This window comes from Palaemon carinicauda, chromosome 38 (assembly GCF_036898095.1).
Source record: "Palaemon carinicauda isolate YSFRI2023 chromosome 38, ASM3689809v2, whole genome shotgun sequence".
In the NCBI taxonomy this organism is placed as follows: domain Eukaryota; kingdom Metazoa; phylum Arthropoda; class Malacostraca; order Decapoda; family Palaemonidae; genus Palaemon; species Palaemon carinicauda.
The window spans coordinates 37,396,405-37,416,665 of record NC_090762.1 but is presented as its reverse complement, the minus strand read 5'-3'; the positions used below and the strand labels follow the sequence as shown (position 1 = coordinate 37,416,665).

The 20,261-nt window shown below is 46.9% G+C and overlaps 1 protein-coding gene across 1 annotated transcript in view; it reads left to right on the top strand.

The window, feature by feature from the left end:
- The first annotated feature begins 395 nt into the window (after positions 1-395).
- The window catches only part of LOC137630550 (receptor-binding cancer antigen expressed on SiSo cells-like), a 109,399-nt gene continuing 89,533 nt past the window's right edge, over positions 396-20,261 (top strand). Inside the window, exons 1-2 of the mRNA XM_068362070.1 lie at positions 396-563; positions 2,105-2,269. Of these exons, the coding sequence (XP_068218171.1) occupies positions 2,108-2,269 (162 nt within the window). The 5' untranslated portion in view covers positions 396-563; positions 2,105-2,107. The remainder of the gene's footprint in view (positions 564-2,104; positions 2,270-20,261) is intronic.

The window sequence follows — 20,261 nt, the reverse complement described above, 5'->3', positions numbered from 1 at the left end:
CCTATTCAAGTACGCGTTTATTGCCGAATTTATGTGTATATATATATATATATATATACACATACATATATATATATATATACCATAGATTGAGTTTTAGATGCTGAGATACATTGTCAAAAAATCCATTTTGGCTTTGAAGAGAAGAAGAGGAGGTTAATGACAGCAAACGGGCGTCTTATATGTCAAAACACTGTTTTCAAGTTACGTTCTAATTGAAAACATTCTTTATTAATATTAGTTATTTCGACAATATAGGATATCAGTAATTTTTCTTGTAGATATTATTATTTTATAGTGTTGTGTATTATACATTTTTTTAAATGCACCATGTAATTCATTTTTTATTCGAAGTTTTCACTAAATTATTTTATATATTTTATGAGAAACGCATCCTCTCTGCGGTGGCAGAGAGATGAAAGAAACTCGACCGTGCGCTGAATGTCTGCAGTTTATAAGCATTAATTGTGCTGAAAAGCTATCAAATGTGACATAACGGAGTATTGCCGGTAATAGAATACAATTGCAAATGATATCAGGACAGAAGTGACAGGGAAACACAGGTAAGCTGGTATAATTTTTCATAGTTTAGAGATAATGAATCCCAATCCTGAAGGTCGTGTAGACGAAATCGAGAATGTCAAGGCCCAAGGAAAAGGGCCAAACTTAAGCTTAGGTTAAGACTTTCCGAAGATAACATCATCATATGTTTGCATAGTCATATTTGTAACGTTACTATTAGCTGTGTTTTATTCTTGACTTGTTAAACGAAGTCCACATATCGTAAATCAATCCATGCCTACATTAGGCTAATAAATAGTATCGGTTTCATTATAGAATAGTGCAATACTAGTTAGGACATTGGAACCCACATAATTTAATAGATCTTTGCAAATACACTATTGAATCCTATATACAGTGCTACTGGCGGATCCTGTATTAATGAAATTACATATTTTAATAAAATATTCCCGGTTTGCTCCTTTTGTCATCTCGGCACAGACCACAGGAGCCTCCCTCTACTGGGTGGTTCAGAAAAACATGAATAGATGGTGCTTGTTTCAGAAGTTACTTGTTCGAACCAAATAAAGGTCCTAGTGTTTTATATTCTAAACCTCTGTTATTTGTTTTCAATATTGGAATATCCAATGTAATTATACCCCTTATGTAATTCATGTTAATAATGAAAAGTTAGAGTAAAAATATATTTAGTCTGATAATGGAATCCAAGTCCACGTACGAACAGAGGTTGGACCGTGAAGGTACAACTCTCCCCTTTGTCAAGTTTGTATAATTGATAATGCCGAAATGCTAGCTCATGGAGCTGACACATATAGCAAAACATGTTCTGCTTGCCAGAACATAGATACAATGTGATAATGTTTAATCGCAAGCAAATTGACTTACCTTAGAGGAAAAACAAATAGATTATTAGCTCAATTAAGTAAGGAAGCATTTGTAATATGATGAAAACCAGGTTCAAGCACTGCTATGAAAAACTACAGAGAAATCACGTTTCTATGCGTTCAGAAGTCATCGCAAACAATAGCTCCAGTGTTTTAACCTTTTTTCATTACTATTAATGTACATTACTCTTGTTTTGATCGCTGATCACCAGCGCGCAGATTGCAATCATCAACTTGCTGATCATCAGTTTGCCGATCGTTAGCTCGCCGATCGTTAGCTTGCCGATCGCTAGCTCATCGCTCGCCTCCTCATCAACGAACCCCGGTTCATGACGTATCGACAAGGTCTCGTTCCCCTGAGGATGTTTGCCGTTCCAAGGGGCACATCTTGTCTCCAGATTGTCATTTGGCTGTTCGCTGACCAGCTGTTCGAGCTACTGTAGCTTTTCTCTCTGCTAGCTCCAGTCTCGCCGATTGTTAGCTCTCCAGTCACCGATTACCAGCTTGCCAATCGCTGATCGCTAGATCCCCAATTGCTAGCTCGTCCTTCTCTGATGGCCAATCGTCAGCTTGTGGATCGCTAGCTTGCCGATTGCTAGCTCCTCTTTGTGATACAAAATGCATTTATTGTTATTGCTTTGCTAATGTACTGTGTTGTTGCTACAGATTTAATTAATATATGAATTTTCTTGTTGCAGATAATGTTTGTTCTGGTTGCAGTAAAGAAGGTCAAATCTCTGCTACTTTTGCTATTGAATGCTATAAGAAGATGCTTTTGCTGCTTTCGTAAAAGACGTATATCAAACTCTAACCTTCCAGTAGCCATAACAAGTGAAAGTGGCATTCTGAATTCAGTTGGTCAGGTATGTTAAATGTTGAACATTTTTATTTTCTAAGAATTTTAGTTCTTTTTATAACATGGAGTAGTGTTGCACTTGTATTGTAATGATAAATTGCTTCCACTTGCAAAGCTTTAGATGATGAAGTTACCTTGCTGTGTAGCTACCTCAAGGTCACCTTTGGGTAAGTGTGTACAATTGTGTAGTAAGACTTTTGCCTGGGTGCAACTGCATTGCCTTGTGAAAGATGATTAAATCCAAGACTAAAACCTCTTAAAAAGGAAGGAACTATTTTTGGAAACTATTGCACAACTCGAGGATGACATAAAATAAATCCTGACAAATGTTAGGTGGCTCGCCTCTAGCTATTCAGATTTATCTTGCTTCAAAAAGGTGGTGGTTCTATATACTGTAAGGAAGACTGAATCTGGATGCACCATGGCAACTACTGGTCTCCCTGTATCATACCAAGTGTGTGCTCCAAATACCATAGTGTAACACTCTCTGGTTTTGTGAGGTACAATTAGTCATTCGATCTTGTTGAGACAACCAAATTGCACACACTACAGTAAGCTCTAATGCTTGTTGGAACTATTCAATCATTCATTCATTATCCATGTAAAAGTAAATTAAGTAAATTGACAAAGAGAGTTGGAATATAGGAAAATTGAGAGGTCGTCATTTATACAAAAACATTACAGTATTCATATTCTTTATTATTCAAACTCATATTAGTAAAAAAATATTATCATTTGTAATGCATAAAAATGTCTTTAGTTACTGCCAGGTGGTGTGGAAGCTCCAACCTCTCGCCAGCAGACTGACTAGCCACTTAGATTTCAGCCTTAGAGCAAGACAGTTATAAATCAAATCTAGCTATTCTTTAATACTGTACACGTATAGCAAAATAATCCCTTGGCTATCGTAGATGTTGCGTTCCACCCCATTCCGATTTAAATGCTTTTATGAACTTTTCATACACTCTTAAACACTCCTTAAGCTAAAATTTACTTGTTCTGGCATTATATACAAATTTTACGCTTTAGGTAGGAGTATTATTTCAGCAATAGCTGAAACTAGCCGTTCAAGCCTATGCAAGGTGTAACTACTCTCCACTAGGTAGCACAGGGGGGTAGTGGGGATAGACTAACCTACCCGCTCACACCAACATGGGAAAACAATCATCACTTTTTATTCCAGCTCAGTAGAGTAAAGATATAGTCTTGCTCTCCCATCAAAACCTTTTAACTGGCTTACGATTAAAAGCAACTAGCTTAAAAGTTTAAAAATTCCTTATTCTTTTCAGATATTGACCCTGGACTTCTTGTAAGTGCAGACTCCGTCGCTTCCCTTACTGCAGCGGCCACCACTAGAAGAATGCTGAAACACCTACTTTCCATGGGGCTTTCTGGTCTCCCCGCCAAGGAATGGTTTCCGACGGTGTTACAGTTTATTGCCGCACTCACTGCTTCTGTTTGCCTTCATTCCTGCAGCTCCATCGTAGGAACGAAAGCAGTGCTAGACTGGTTCCCTTTGGGGGTTTCCAGTGCGTGGGGATCCCTTCAGGGTGAACCCAAGAGCTAACTTCATCTACTTTTCACAGGTAGCTCTCAATGCCAACCTTCAATTTGAGCTTATCTCATTAACGGGAAGCAGAGAGCGCTGCCCAGAGGTCCGCCTCCAGGTGTTGGACAACTTCCCCTTCCAAGGGAGAGTTAACCTCCATCAGGTGTTGGGCAACTTTCTTTTCCTTGCGAGTTACTCTCCACCAGTCACTGACCAGCATTCTACCTGCTTGTGGGGAGAATTCCCGACATCAGCAACATGGGTGTTGGTTTTTCCATCCCATGGGAGAGACCACCTTCGCCTGAGAGGTTTTCCCCACGGCATTCCACCAGTGGGAATTGGATTCGTCCGTGCTTTGTTCTTGCTCTTTGGAGCTTGACAACGACGAAGTTAGGCGACTGTTTGCTCCTCGCCATCGTACCCTCATGATACAAAACGAGTTTGCTCCGTAACCGAAATACAAACCACGCTATTTACATGGGGTATTACTATCGGCGTAGCTGAAATGACGAGCCATTAAATTTTCAACGAGGGTTAACTACCCTCTCGCTAGTTAGCGAGGGGGTAGGGGGAGGGGTAGCTCCACACCGATGAACTGATTCACTTCACTTTTGGCTCGGGTGATGATCAGACCTTTCTGTCTCACCCTCGCTTTTTTGACAGCCTTAATTTGTTTGCTTTTACTTACAGCTTGTGTGCTTGGAAGTTGGCCTCCATCCATCATGCGGAAGTGCCCTGGACTTCCCAACCGCCCTTGTGGAACGTTCATGTCGGCGGTCGAGACCGACCCTCACTCCTTATGTCCATACTGCCGAGGTCAACGGTGTGAAAGGAACAATACTTGTAGTGAGTGCAGGGAGTGGTCTACCTCCCAGTGGGAGAGGTTTCCCGGCGACGTAAGAAGAAGTCTAAGCATGACCTTTCTCCTTCAAGGGCTGCCTTGAAGAAGGAAGGTTCCAAAGACTCTTCTTCCACTGCCCGAACCTCCTCCGAGGCTGCCTTGAAGAAGGAAGGTTCCAAAGACTTCTTCCGCTCCCCGAACCTCCTCCGAAGCTCCCACTCGATTGGTCTCTCGCGAGGGTCCGTCAAGTGGTAGCGTAAGCCTTTCTGTTGTTGACCAACCTCGGGGTTCGGGAGAGGGAGTTGCCTCCCATAGCGGGGCAGCTCCTCCTCCACCTCCGGGGGAGGATTTTGATGTTGATGATTCCGTGTCTAACAATGATCTTTTGCAGCTTTGGGCTTCCTTGGGGCTTAAGGGCTCACCCTCCAAGGAAGCCCTGTTTGACCTGATCCAGTTGGGTGCTGCTGTCAAACAGTAGCCGGTAGTAGGAGAGGTAGATCCTCTTGTCTATTGTCAACGTTGTGGCAGAGGCCTCCGACGGGTGGGGCCAAACTCTTGCTGTTGTTGCTGATGGCTCAGTTCCCCCCGCCGATCATCCTTCGAGGGAGGAGCTTGGTCCAACGGTCTCTCCTGCGGGTGATTCTCCCCCCCGGGGGAGTTCACTGACGGAGACTCCTCTTCGGAGGACCGACGATGGTGTTGCTGCCCCTCAAGGTCGTCTTCGCCGTCGAGGCCTTCCTTCCCCTTACAAGGGGGTTAGGAGGCGCCTCTTTGGTTCTTCTCCTTTGACGTCTCCCGCAGAGGAGCCTCCTCGGCGTGAGCAGACCGTTACGGCTGCATCACTAGACCTCTCAGCTGATCGTTCGCGATCACCTCCGCCTGCCAGACCTGCTAGCCTTCCTTCTCCGTTTGCGGATGCAGATGTGCTGTGGGCGCCTAAGCACCCCGTTTTCTAACGGGCACCGGTCGCTTCGGGGCATAAGGGCTTGTCTCCCACTGAGACTAAGTCCCTTAAGCGCCAGGTGTTACCTGCGCGCTCGAGCACTGTAGCGCGCAAGCGCTCTCCTGCTGTGTACCCTTCAGACTCTTCACGCCCCACTTCTTCTCGCCGTAGATCTCCTGCCCGCCAGTGCTCGCCTGCGCGTCAGCGCTCCCCAGCCCGTCAGGGATTTCCTCTGCGCCAGCTCTCTCCTGCTCACCAGCGCACATCTGCGCACCCCGTGGCTCGCTACGCGCCCTGAGCGCCCACGATCACCTGCTCGCCAGCGTACGTCTGCACGCCCTGGTCCAAATGAGCGCAGTGCGCAAAAACGTTCGCCCGTGCGCCCACGATCTCCGGATCTGGGTACAGGCAAGGAGGCTGCTCCTTTGCCCCCTCGCCGTCGATCTCCTATGCGCCCGCAGACCCCGCCCATGCGCCAGCCTTTGCCTGTGCGCCATCGCGTGCACTCTCCTGTGCGCTCTTCAAGACCTGGTCGAGCTTCTGCGAGTTCGCGCGCCCACGAGAAGTCTCCGGTGCAAGCCCGCGAGCGTTCGCCCCTACGCGCCACTTCACCTGCTGGTCCTGCAGCCCATCTGATAGCTCCCGACCACGCCACTACGCGTCAGCGATCTCCCGCGCGATTCTTTGCCTGCGCGCAAGCGCTCTCCAACGCGCCCCCACGCCCTCACATCGGATCGCCGAAGGTCTCCTGCGCGCCCACGTGCTAACTCGCCTGTTCGCAGCCGATCGCCTTCTCGGCCAATGCGCCATCGCTCCCTAACGCGCCACCGCTCCCCTGCGCGCCACCGCTCTCCCCTTCAACCGCGCGCACCCTCACCTGCGCACCTTCACCTGCGCGTTCACTCGCCCCCTCGCCCGCGCTTTCATCTCCGCACGCCCGCGCACATGCGCCCCAATGTTCACCCGCGCGCGAACCCGCGATTTTACCATCGCGCGAGCGCCAGCGCGCCCCGATCGCGATTCCCGCCGGGTTTCGCAGCACGGGCAACCTTGCGAGTCCTCGGGAGCGACGCGTACTTCCAGATCATCGTCACGATCTCCATCGCGTAAGCGCAGAGCAGCGCTCTTGCAGGAGGAAGCAGATTCTTCAGAGAGGTCTAGGCAACTCCCTTCTTCTTTTCAGGCAGGCCCTGTGGTATCCACTCCTAAGGATCGCCCGATCCCTTTCCCTCCAGCGGGAGTCGCTGACACAGAGTCTGTCAGTCGTCAGCCTTGGTTCGGGTCTCTGATCAAAGCGGTCGTCAAGGCTGTTAAGCCGGCCCTCGTTGATCTAGGTCTCAAACCAACGGCAGCCTCGTCCCCGCTGAAGAGGAGGAGAGGAGTGGACTTCGTGGTAACTTCTCCTAGGGTCAAACTGGCTCCCAAGAAGTCCGTCAGGAAGGCCCCTTCCCCCCCTCAGATGGTCTCTCTTTCCCCTGTGGACGAAGCCTTTCCGTCCTCATGAGAGTCCAGCGAGGTGGGACATTCTCCCACGGCACCAATGGGAGGAACCCCACCTCAAGTAGGAGAATTGTTTCATGTGGGAGCAGCGAGGAGCCCTCAGACTTCTTTATTGGAATCCTGTATACTTCCTAGGAGGAAGGCCAAGGACTCGAAGACTGTCCCTAAGTCTTCATCTCAGATTCGACCAGAGCCAGCTAGACCCCAGGAGAATGTCCGCGTGTCTCCCCAAGTAGAGCAGCTGGGGACAGGAGACTTTGCTGCCAGTCCACAAGGAGGAGGGCTACACGAGTTGGAGCATGCCTTCTGGCAGGTCCTGAGTCTGATGAGGCAACTCAACAGGTTCGAGGACCCGGAGACCGCCCCTTGCGAAGGCAAGGATACAGTTCTGGACCAAGTGTACGGCACTCAGAAACCTCCGAAGGCCTGTGCGGCTCTGCCCTGGTCCCAGGTGGTTAAGAGCGCCAGAGACAAGGTTGAGAGCCAGCTCTCCGAACTCACCTCCTCCAGCCGTTCCCCCTGCCGGCAACAAACTCCTCCCACCTCCTCGCGTGCAGCAAAGGAGGTACTTTGAGATCATGGGGGAGTCTTGTTTAGCTCTTCCTCTCCACCATTCCGTGGAAGAGTTCTCCAGGGGAATTTCTCACGAGAAACTCTCCGCCCGGCAGGTGACATTGTCGGCTACAGAGATCTTGAGCCAGGAGAAGGTCGCAAAGTGTGCCATACAGGCCACTTCGTGGCTGGATGTCTGGCTGGGGTCTCTGGGCATCCTGTTGCGATCCGAGGACTTGTCCAAGGAGAGCACCAGGAAGGCCATGGAGACTTTTTTCCTCTCGGGCATGCACACCATCAAGTTTCTGGCTCACCAAGTTTCGAGCTTGTGGGCAAACTCGATCTTGAAGCATCGTGATGCGGTGACCGAGAGGTTCCATACGAAGGTCCCAGCCATGAATGTCTGCAGGCTCAGACACTCTTCCATCCTTGGAAAGAGCCTGTTTGAGCCCAAGGATGTGGAACGGACACCTGAGAGGTGGAGGAAGTCGAATCACGATTCTCTCCTGCAAAGGGCTCTTACATCCAGACCCTACAAGCCTCCAGCACCTCAACAACAACAGCCTCGCCAGTCTAGGACATCGAAACCAGCTCCGGCAGCAAAGGCAAAGGTGTCCAAACAGCAGCCCTTTCCCGTCAAGGATAGGAAGGGCGGGAAGTCCTCCAGGGGAGGCAAGAATCTTAGAGGGAGCGGCGGAGGCCGCAAACGCTAGGATTGGCAAATCCCCTGCGTGTCCACCAGTGGGGGGATGCCTACAGAGTTGCGAGTTCAGGTGGCAGCAACTCGGGGCCGATTCCTGGACGATCTCTGTGATCAGCCAAGGATATCGCGTCCCGTTCACGACATCTCTTCCTCCCCTGACAGCGAATCCAGTGTCGTTGAGCTCCTATGCCATGGGATCGGCAAAGGGGCTAGCCCTTCGGGCAGAAGTCGAGACCATGCTCAAGAAGGATGCTCTCCAAGAGGTCGTCGGCGGCTCTCCAGGCTTCTTCAGTCGACTCTTTCTTGTAAAGAAGTCGTCTGGAGGCTGGAGACCCGTCATCGACCTCTCAGCCCTGAACAAGTTTGTCAAACAAACTCCGTTCAGCATGGAGACAGCAGAGACGGTCAGACTTGCAGTGAGACCGCAAGACTTCATGTGCACACTGGATCTAAAAGACGCGTACTTCCAGATCTCAATCCATCCGTCTTCCAGGAAGTACTTGAGATTCAGCCTAGACAACAAGATCTACCAGTTCAAGGTGCTGTGTTTCTGTTTCTCCACAGCACCACAGGTGTTCACCCGAGTGTTCACCCTGATATCTTCGTGGGCACACAGGATCGGCATCCGTCTCCTTCGCTATCTGGACGACTGGCTGATCCTGGCAGACTCGGAGTCGACCCTTCTTTGACACCAAGAAAAGCTTCTGGGACTTTGCCAAGATCTAGGGATCATGGTAAATCTTGAGAAGTCTTCTCTGGTTCCATCTCAACGACTGGTATATCTAGGCATGATATTGGACACTGGTCTCCACAAAGCCTTTCCATCAGACGACAGGATAGCAAGGCTGGAGGGTCGCAGAACCTTTCCTCAGACCGGAAGAGCTCCCAGCCCAATTTTGGTTACGTCTTCTATGTCACCTGTCCTTCCTGGCCTGCCTAGTTCCAAACGGCCGCTTCAGGATGAAATCCCTACAATGGCGGCTCAAGTCCCGGTGGAGTCAAGGCCACGATTCCCCGGACTTTCTGGTCCCCATACGGCCTGCGGAACGGACGGACCTGCAGTGGTGGATGACCGACGGAAACCTACGAAAAGGAGTGGATCTTCTCGTCCTCCCCCCGTATTTGATGCTGTTCTCGGATGCGTCCAAAGAAGGTGGGGGCCCCACGTTCTGAACCACAGGATCTCAGGCCGGTGGTCAGAATCAGAAAAGTACCTCCACATCAGTCTGCTAGAGATGAAAGCTGTATATCGACCTTCAACAGTTCCAACAGACCCTGGCGGGCCACTCTGCGGTGGTGATGAGCGATAACACCACAGTAGTGGCTTATATCAACAAGCAGGGAGGTACCTTTTCACAACAGCTATCACATCTTGCAGTAGAGATTCTGAGATGGGCCGAAGTCCACTCGATACCACTATCGGCTTCATTCCGGGCAAAAGGAATGTGCTCGCCGACAGTCTGAGCAGAGCTTCGCAGATAATGAGTACCGAGAGGTCTTTGGATCCTCTAGTAGCCAACAAAGTCCTGACTTTGTAGGGTTCCCCAACAGTGGACTTGTTCGCGATAGCCTTGAATTTCAAGCTGCCGCTGTACTGCTCCCCAGTCCCGGACCCCAAGGCACTCTGGCAAGAAGCCTTCCAACAACGGTGGGACAACATCGACGTCTACGCCTTCCCACTGTTCTGTCTGATGAGAAGAGTGCTCAACAAGACCAGACTATCGGTCAACCTGTCGATGACCTTGATAGCTCCACTATGGCATCATGCAGAGTGGTTCCCAGACCTTCTGCAGCTCCTGACGGAACTCCCGAGAGAACTTCCCCCACGACATGAGCTACTCGAGCAACCACACTGCAACATCTTCCACAAAGCCGTAGATTCGCTTCAGCTTCACGCCTGGAGACTATCCAGCATCTCCTCACACAGAGAGGCTTTTCGCAACAAGTTGCGGAGAGGATGTCTCGACACCTGCGAAAGTCATCTGCAGGGGTCTACCAGGCGAAGTGGAGAGTCTTCTGTGGCTGGTGTCGTGGGAGGGGTATCTCTCCTCTCCCCTCGATGCCACTATTCCAGCAATAGCGGAGTTTCTTGTTTATTTGTGGGAGGAAATGCGCCTTTCAGTCTCGGCAGTGTAAGGCTATCGCTCAGCCTTAAGCCTGGCCTTCAGGCTGAAAGGATTGGACATTTCTTCTTCGCTGGAACTTTCCTTGCTCATACAAAGCTACGAACTTACCTGCCCTCAGTGGGAAGTAAGACCTCCTCCATGGAACGTGGTTCGGGTTCTCAAGGCTCTTAAGAGACCTCCTTTCGAACCATTACGCCAGGCTTCTGATCGTCACCTGACTTGGAAGACGGTGTTCCTGTTCGCTCTAGCTTCTGCCAAGCGTGTCAGTGAACTTCATGGTCTCTCGTACGACGTCGCCCATTCAAGGGGATGGGGGTAGGTAACGTTCAGGTTCGTCCCTGAGTTTGTTGCCAAGACTCAAAATCATGGGGTTCCGGACCCACGGTTCGACTCCTTCAGGGTTTCGAATCTTCGTTCTGTAACAGATGTCCCAGACCATCTCCTACTATGCCCAGTAAGGAGTCTGAGGCGTTATCTTAAAAGAACAGCTGCAGTCCGTCCTCGCGTGCAAGCCCTGTTTGTGAGCACGGGAAGAACGAAGAGGAGGGTCACCAAGAATACCATTTCAGCTTGGATTCGAAGGGTCATCCATCATTCCCTGAATCCAGACCCTCCTCCATCACGTCGCCCTAAAGCACACGATGTCAGAGGCATTGCAACGTCCCTTGCATTCAAGAGAAACTTCTCTGTGACGCAGGGCCCTCTTAATGAGAGAATGCCTTGATGAAGTCATTGAGCTTCAGCACGGCATTTCATTCCCGTGCTGAATCTTGGTGACGGGCAAGAGGGCTCTCGAACTTCGGGAAATTGCTCCCCCAGTTCGAATCTAAATTTCTCTCTTTCATCTTTTTCTTCTGCTTAATATTACTTCGACCTTCTCCTAATTTTATCAACTTTATTTCATCTTGATGTCCTATCTCTATGATTATTAGTTTTCTTAGTTATATATATATGTAGATGTATGCATATATATATTTATTTATTTTATTTGTTCATTTATTTATTTATCTATTTTTTTTTTCTATTTTATTTAAATGGCGTGGATATTTCCACATTCGTTATTACTGCCTGCTTAGATGAATGGGAGAAGGGATCACGGTTGGGAGGTATTCGCATTCAAAGCTATATATGAGAGTATTGGATGATCTCAGCCATCTCAAAGATGGTTTGGACCTTTTTGGCGGAACTACTCTCAAGGGTTGGGTCATCGGAATCCAGGGGGATCCAATCCTTGAGGTGGGACTCTCGGCTTTTGGCCGGAAGCCCATCATTACAGATATGGGGAGGATGATTCCATATTACCTTGGTCTCAGTCCTAACAGGCGGGTTTAGCTTACACCTGTGCCTCTATCTGTTTTGATGCTATCCTTCAGGTAGGGTATGGAGTGGACCATCTGGGAAGTATACTCTCATTGTGCCGATAGTGGAGAATACAAATTTCCTTTCCAACGTATGATACTTTCTTATAATTCTCAAGCAGGTACCCCAACAAAAAAACAACAAAAAACATGAAAATCCCACCCTTTAATATGGGTAATTTGGGTAACACAGGGAAACTACGATTCCGTCATGTTTCCCAAATCCCATTAGAGACAAATTAGGATGATATATATAGAGCATTTGAGTGCTATGGATTGATAAAGGAAATAAGGATGAGACTTGGAGATGAAAAATGGGACTCTTGGATATCTTTTGAAAGTCATGATGAAGCGTTTAATGCCATAAGTAATATTAGTAGTATCAAAATTAACGAATTGAACATCATGGGAGCTCTTTGTGATAAGGTCCCAAAGGAATTGGATGTGTACAAACCTGCTGATTGGTTTGAAAAAGATAGAAATGTACCCATGCCTTCACAGAGAAAACCCAAACCACCAATGTGGCTCTTAGCTGAACCTAAAGGGATAATAGGAAATTATTTTAAGATATGTAAGTTTATCCAAAAAAAAGAACCATAGCACCTGGAGATATATCTCGTTTTGGGAAGAATAGTTATCTCATCCATGCCAAATCTTCGACTCAGTCTGCAATACTGTCTAACTTACAGACAGGCAGTGATGAAATTACATTGGAAATGAAACCTCATCTAAACTTTAGTTATGGAAGGGGAGTGGTCTTTAATAAGGACCTGTACGAATTTACAGAGGAGGAGATACTTTCTATGTGTCCATTAAATGTATGGAAAGTGCATAAGGTTCCTGGAACTTCAATGATTATACTTACTTTCTAGGATGCTGATGTACATTTCCATATTTTTATTGAAAATGAAAGGATTAAAGTTCGGCCTTTCAAACAAAAGCCCCTGCAATATTTTAATTGTTTTAAATTTGGACACCCATCCAAAGTTTGCAAAAATGGAAAAATGTGTGGTATTTGCTCCAAAACTTATCATGGAGAATGTACACTTGAGGCCAGGTGTTCAAATTGCAATTTGAATCATAAATCAACTGATAGGAGATGCGAACTGTATAAGTTGGAGGAAGCTGCCCTAAACAAATCAAGTTTAGAACACATAAGTGTGGGACATGCAAAAAGGCTGTTGAATAAATCAACCAGCTATGCAAAGGCCTTAAAATCAAAGGTAAATTTACCACAGGAGACAGCAACCCCACCTAGCACTGCCAGTAATCCTAAGAAAAGAAATACAACCTCTGATAATAAAGTACTGCATGACAAGGTAATCATATTGCCTTCTGAGGCTCTGCCACAGCGTATTAAAAAACGGATTTTGAGCGAAGCGAAAAATCTATTTTTGGGTAAGATGGCCATGTCGTCCTGATGGAAGTTCCTCTAAGGTAGCTTCCTAGGGTATATTACAACTACGGCAATATTCCCAGAGAATTTACCTTAAGGTACCTAGAATTCTAACTCCTGGAGCGACTATCCCTAAAAAAGACCTTAGGGATATCGTAAATATCAGCGGACGTATTCTTGACACGCCACATAGCAATCTATACCCCGAACAGAGTTAACACTTCGTAGGGGTCAAATGGCAAGAAAACGAAAACGAGAAAGAAAAGGGGAGAGCCATTCGTAAGGCCCTCTCTTCTCCCGTTTCGTAAGCGTGCCCTGCGCCGATTCTGGCGCCATCTGCATTCCTTGTAGCGAAACACGAGGTGCTACAAATACTGTATGTAGGGAGGGGTCCTACGGCCCTTTCATAGAAAGGGAAGGGCGGGTCCATCAGGACGACATGGCCATCTTACCCAAAAATAGATTTTCTGGGGGGCCTGTGACGGCCGGTGAGAAAGGTCCTTCCTTATACCTTTCCTAATATAAATCTTCCAAATATACTAGAGAAAGATAAAAGCATGGAATGCAGAGGTTACAACCCTCGCGCGAACACCTTGTAGGTGTCGTGTATTAAACAAAGGCGTGTGTAAACCACTATTCACAGGTTGTCTTCCATTTAGATAATCCCTTCATCAATGGGGAGGGCCGTGACAGGCCCTAGATAACATGGTTGAACTCCCCAACGACACCTACCACGCGCGCCCTCTAGGACATCCTTCTTTAATTGGACTTGAAGCAAGCATAGTTTTTTTGGGCACAGTGTTTTTTCGAAGAATTTCTCGTTATTTCAACATGACTGACGTTGTTACTTCACCCTTACCAATGTTAAGTACCATAGTTTGTTTTGGCAGCTTTTGACAGTACCGGGCATTTGTTCTATTTCCATTATGGTGGTTTTTAGTTTTGGAAGCGATTGTCCTGCCGAGATATCGGCAGCCATTTTCGGTATGTTCGCTTCGGTAAATTTTCTAGTTAATTTTGCCCATCTGGTACTCTGTCAGATAGGTTATATCACTTACGTTTTATGGCCTTTTATGTTATCATTAATTATTATTAATTTTTACTATGGTATTTATTTGCTTACAAGTCCAATTTGGACCTACGAAGAATAGCGATTTAAGATAGCGTTTTAAAGCATAGTAACGATTTAAAGCTTAGCGATTTAGTCTGTTAATTTGTACCCTCCTGGAGGGTTCGTTTTAGACTATATCCTTGTTTTTTTGTTACGTTGTCGTTATTCTTCGTTATTACTATTACTAAGAAAAGCAATCAATTTTATTAATTTTCTTATTTATTGTGTGATGTTAATTTTTAATATGTAACCTTGAGAGCGAAAGCATAGAGTGCTCGTTTCCTGTTCTACAGGTATGAGTTATCCTTTCTCTCGTTTTCTTTGAGTAAGAGAGGTGAATTTCCCGTTCTCCGTTTTTATACGATCACGGGTTATTCAGGCCTCTTCTCAGTATCAGAATTGATGATAGTACGTTTAATATTATAAACGATTTATTGATGTGGTTACTGTTAATATAGCTAACACTATTATTAGGTACGTTAGTGTATGAGTCATTAATTGGGGTCGTTTTATACCGACACCCTTAGCTCCGCCTTGAGTTATGCTTGGCTCCGCCTTGAGTTATGCTCCGCTATAATGGATACTCATTGGGTGAGAACTAGTTATCGTTCCGGAGCAGATTTTTGGAGTGCAACGGTGAAATCCGGCACTCGGACTCCGGCTGAAGCCTTTTACACACGAACCTTTGTCATGTTTGATCACAATTACACAGTTAAGGCCCCCGTTTTCATCGTATCTCCGGCTTCACTGGAGATAACTCATTCATTGAGGATAATGTTATCGTACCGGAGACGGTCACGATATCACGATGACGGGCCTTTGCTACCGGACCTCCGGTAAAAACAGAGATCAAGCAGGAGTCCAGAACCGGAGTTAACAGTGTGATATCGATGAAGTTTAGAGATTCATGCTATGTGGTTACTGGTTTTCTATTATAATTTCTTATTTTATTAAGGTGTTAGCTACTACCATACTCACACATTAATTAAGATTTAAGTGTTTCTGATTCATAAGTCAATGACAAGAATCTCAAGGAACATCCAGACTTATGTCTTCTTTCTTTTTACAGAAAGTCCGCTGCACTGCCAGGGGCTGCTCCGCTGCCTTTACTGATCCCATGGGCCATGATCTATGCCGGGCCCATGCCCATTGCGCCATATCCTTCTCTCGGGAACCGGGACAAGCCCCCTATACGATATGGTTTCCGGAGGCATGCATGCTCTGCTATGGGCTGTCAGCCCTACTCCTGAGCGAGGAGGTAAGTTGGTTCTAGTGTCCCTGTTAATATTCTTTGCGAAGAATTAATTGCTCTTTGTATATTGACTTCAGTTTTGACTTCATCATTAATTCCCTCTCCTCTTTCAGGCTGATGATGAATCTCTCAGGGAGGCGAGAGCTACTCTCCGGCCTTGGGTGTCAGGGTTTGGGAGGAATGCGCCTGCTGGCGCACCCTATCTTCTTGATGGAGACATGGCTTCTCGCCTATTCCCAGGCTCTACTACTGCAGCAGTTCCACCGGAGACAGCGGCCCCGTTAATTGAAGTGATTAGAGAAACCATTCTAACTGAGGAAGAGGTTTTAGTGACGGAGGCCGAGCCCTACCTAGGTCTGGACGAGGAACCCATGGATGAGCAGGTAGGTGGTGTTGAGTTGGTGGACCCCCTTTCACCCCACACTCCTTCCTCTTCTACTTCCTTTCACGGCTTTGATAAACCTACGGCTTCTCCTCTAGGTTCCTCCATTCCTGTACGACCCAAGGTGAAGCCACTACGTACCTTTAAGCCTTCAGCTTTGCCATTATCAGTGTCACCGGTTCCGGGACCCTCAAAGGATCCTGATGTTCATATTGCTATACCTAAAACCGTGACTCCTAAGAAGTCAAAGTCTACTAAGTCCAGGGCTTCGTTAGAGGATCAAGCTCGGGAGCCCCCTTTATCTGCCGCCATGGTCAGGGATATTGTGAAAGAGCAGATACAACAATATCTTCAACAGTCTAGGGCAGACCGAGGAGCTATGACGGAGCTCAAAGATATGGTGGCAAGTCTCATCCGCTCCGGAACTCAGATGCCCCCTCCTTCAGCCCCGGACGCATCGAAGTTACCTCCCTTCGAGAAAAACAACCCTTGGAGGTTTGCCTTACATGCTCCATATATTGATGGTGCCATAACTCTAGAGGGCATAGGCACCCGTCCTCTAGAGGACTTAGAATTTTACCCTCCGGGACTAGAATTCCCATTCAACGGCTTCGTCCGATTGAAAGAACATGCCTTGGTTAGGTTAGACAAGGTACCGAAGGAAACGGTAATACAGTGATACCTCGGTAGTCGAACGACTCTATACTCGAACAATTCGGAGTTCGACCAAAATTTTCGAGAAATTTTTGCTGCGGTGCTCGACCAAAAATTCGGTACTCGACCAGCCGAACACGTGACGACCGCATGGGCTTTGTGATGATCGCGCCATCTCGGCCACTCTCGCTTGTTCGGGAAGCATCAGTTCTCTCGAGAGCGTCACTCAGACAACGCGCGATCAGCATTCGTTGTGATTTAGTGATTTTCAGTGCTTTTAATTGCTTTTTTAGCTTTCATAATGAGTCCCAAGAAAGTAATGAGTGTTAAGGGGAAGGAGAAGAGGAAAACAGTGCGAACAACGATCGAGTTGAAGAAGGAAATTATAGCGAAATATGAGAATGGTGTACGAGTGTCCGATTTAGCGGTAGAATACGGAATGGCGAAGTCGACCATTTCTACGTTTTTAAAGCATAAAGAAATGATTAAGAAGGCGAATGTTGCAACGGGAGTTACGGCGGTAACTAAGCAAAGGCCACAAGTGATTGAGGAGATGGAAAAGTTGCTTTTAATATTTATTAAAGAAAAACAGTTGGCCGGGGAAAGTGTTAGTGAAGCGTTCATTTGTGAAAAAGCGTTGCATATCTATGAAGAATTAGTGAAGAAAAGTCCGAGTACCAGTGAAAGTGATTCATTTACATTTAAAGCGAGCAGGGGTTGGTTTGAAAAGTTTCGTAATAGAACAGGTATTCATCGTGTTACTAGGCATGGGGAGGCAGCTAGTTCGGATCAAATTGCAGCCGATAAATACGTGGGGGAATTCGATCGGTACATAAATGAACAAAATTTGATCGCACAACAAGTCTTTAATTGTGATGAGACTGGGTTATTTTGGAAGAAAATGCCAGCCAATACGTACATTACCAAGGACGAGACGAAGATGCCAGGTCACAAGCCAATGAAAGATAGGCTAACATTGTTGCTGTGTGCAAATGCAAGTGGCGATTGCAAGATCAAACCCTTGTTAGTGTACCACTCGGACAACCCCCGGGTGTTCAAACGAAATAATATTTGTAAAAGTGCACTACCAGTTATGTGGCGCTCGAACACTAAATCTTGGGTCACAAGACAATTCTTTACTGAGTGGATAAACGAAGTGTTTGCCCCCCAGGTTAAGGCTTACCTCATTGAAAAGAGCTTGCCAATGAAATGTCTTCTGGTTATGGACAATGCTCCTGCACATCCTCCAGGTCTCGAGGATGACTTGAAAGAAGAATACAGCTTTATCAAAATCAAATTCTTGCCCCCCAATACTACTCCCATACTCCAGCCCATGGACCAACAGGTCATTTCAAACTTCAAAAAACTCTATACCAAGGCCCTTTTCAGAAAGTGTTTTGAAGTGACCAGTGACACGAAGTTGACCCTAAAGGAATTCTGGAAGGAACACTTCAGCATCCTCAACTCTGTTAACATGATTGACCAAGCTTGGCGAGGTGTGACCTATAGGACATTGAACTCTGCCTGGCGTAAGCTGTGGCCATCATGTGTCACAGAGAGGGAGTTTGAAGGTTTCCAACCAGAGGCGGGTCCAAGCACTGCTACCCCTGTAATTTCTGATGACACTGATGTCGTTGAGGAAATTGTTGTCATGGGCAGGAGTTTGGGGCTTGAGGTCGACAAGGATGATATTGATGAGCTTGTAGAAAGCCATTCTACCGAGTTGACTGTGGAGGAATTGTTGCACCTGCAACAACAACAGCAGCAGGATCTGATTGTGGAGCAGGAATCTTCAGAAGAGGATGAGGTAAGGGAGGATGTTCCAAGTTCTCTCATCAATGAAATTTGTTCCAAGTGGGCAGATGTGCAGGCTTTTGCTGAAAAATACCACCCAGAAATTGCAGTAGCAAACCGGGCAGTGCATATGTTTAATGATAGTGTCATGTATCATTTTCGAAGAATACTGCAGAGGAGGAAGAAACAATTAACAATAGACCAGTTTTTCACAAAAGAAAAGAAAGCTGCTACATCAAAGCCTGTTTCTCCTCCAAAGAAGAGACAAAGAAGAGAAGAAACCCCTGAAATAGATCTGCCCACCCTTTCATTGGAGAGAGAAACAACTCCTGAAGGAGAACTACCCCGCCACATCATGGAAGGGGACTCTCCTTCCAAGCAGTAACCTCCCCCTTCCATCCTCTCCACATCCATCCCTGTATGCCATCGAACCGCTGCTCAAAGGTATGTTCACTACAGTACAGAAAATGGTTTAAAATTGTTTTATTTTAGTACAGTAAATGGTTTAAAATTGTTTTATAGGATTTTCTGACCAATTTCATACACATTTAGATAATTATTGTTGTTTAGGTACACGTTTTATTAATATTTTGGGCCTGTTCGAGTGCTTGGGAACGGAATAGAATATATACCATTATTTCTTATGGGGAAAAAAAATTCGGTACTCGAACAAATCGGAGGTCGAACACGGATCTCGAACGGATTATGGTCGAGTACCGAGGTATCACTGTATTCCCTAAAGAGCAGGCCCAATCTTTCTGGGCCAGGACGTTGTCAGACTGGGGTTGCACTAATTCCAAGCTCACCCCACACAAAGGAGCCTACACCATATTTACAGCTTCTCCAGGTATTACCTTGCCTATTACAGATAAAGTGGCAGCTCTTACTTTTCAGGCTATCAAAGAAGGTTCTGCCATGCCAGCTCTTAAAGAGACCGATCCCACCTCCATGCTCATTCCGAGTACCGTTACTATCTGGGATGATGCCCCCGCTACTTTCACAGTAGGGAAGTTAGACCCAGACTGTGCCTCTAATCTGTTCTCCGAGAAGCTTCCTAAATTACCAGATATTCTTCTCAAGACTGAGTTTGAGGCACGGAATAGGTTGGCTAGGTCTCTCCACTCCATTACCTCCGTGGAGTCCCTAACCTCACTTTACCCGACCGAGACCATGTTCCGGGTATTCACAAAGAACCTGTCTCTGTCCTTCCAAATCGACTTACACGAGTTTTGTTCGGCTCAGGTTAGTTGCAGGAAGCACGTTCTTTCTGAGGCCACGATCAGGCATGAACCGAATAGGCTGATAGCTTCCCCCTGCTGGGGTAAGAACCTTTTTCCTCAGGAGGAGGGGAACAAGGTACTACAAGACGCTGCGAGAGCAAATCAAAATTTGCAAGTGAGGTGGGGCCTCACTGCCAAAAAGAGGGTTGAAGGGCAAAAACAAAACTTCTTCAGGAAGAAACAGAGGTTTGCCCCTTACAAGACGAGCCGAGGTCACTACCAACAATCGTCGATTGCCCACTCGTCTTCACAGTCTCCCACTGCTTCGTCTCCTCTACAGCCGAAACACCCTCAACAGGTGGTCTACCTCACTGCTCCCCCAGGTACCCAACCCAACCCCGTTTGGATGCCCTCACCCGCATACATCCCTAGCTACGGACCCTCAGGTCCCTTTCGTGGACACCAGAGAGGTAGCTACAGGGCTAGAGGACAGTTCCGTCAACGAGGCGGACCTAGGACAAGGGGTTCTCGAGGAGGGAAAGAACCTAGATTCACTCCCTCGCAATGATATAGTTCCGGTAGGGGGGAGACTTTACCACTTTCGAGACCGTTGGACCT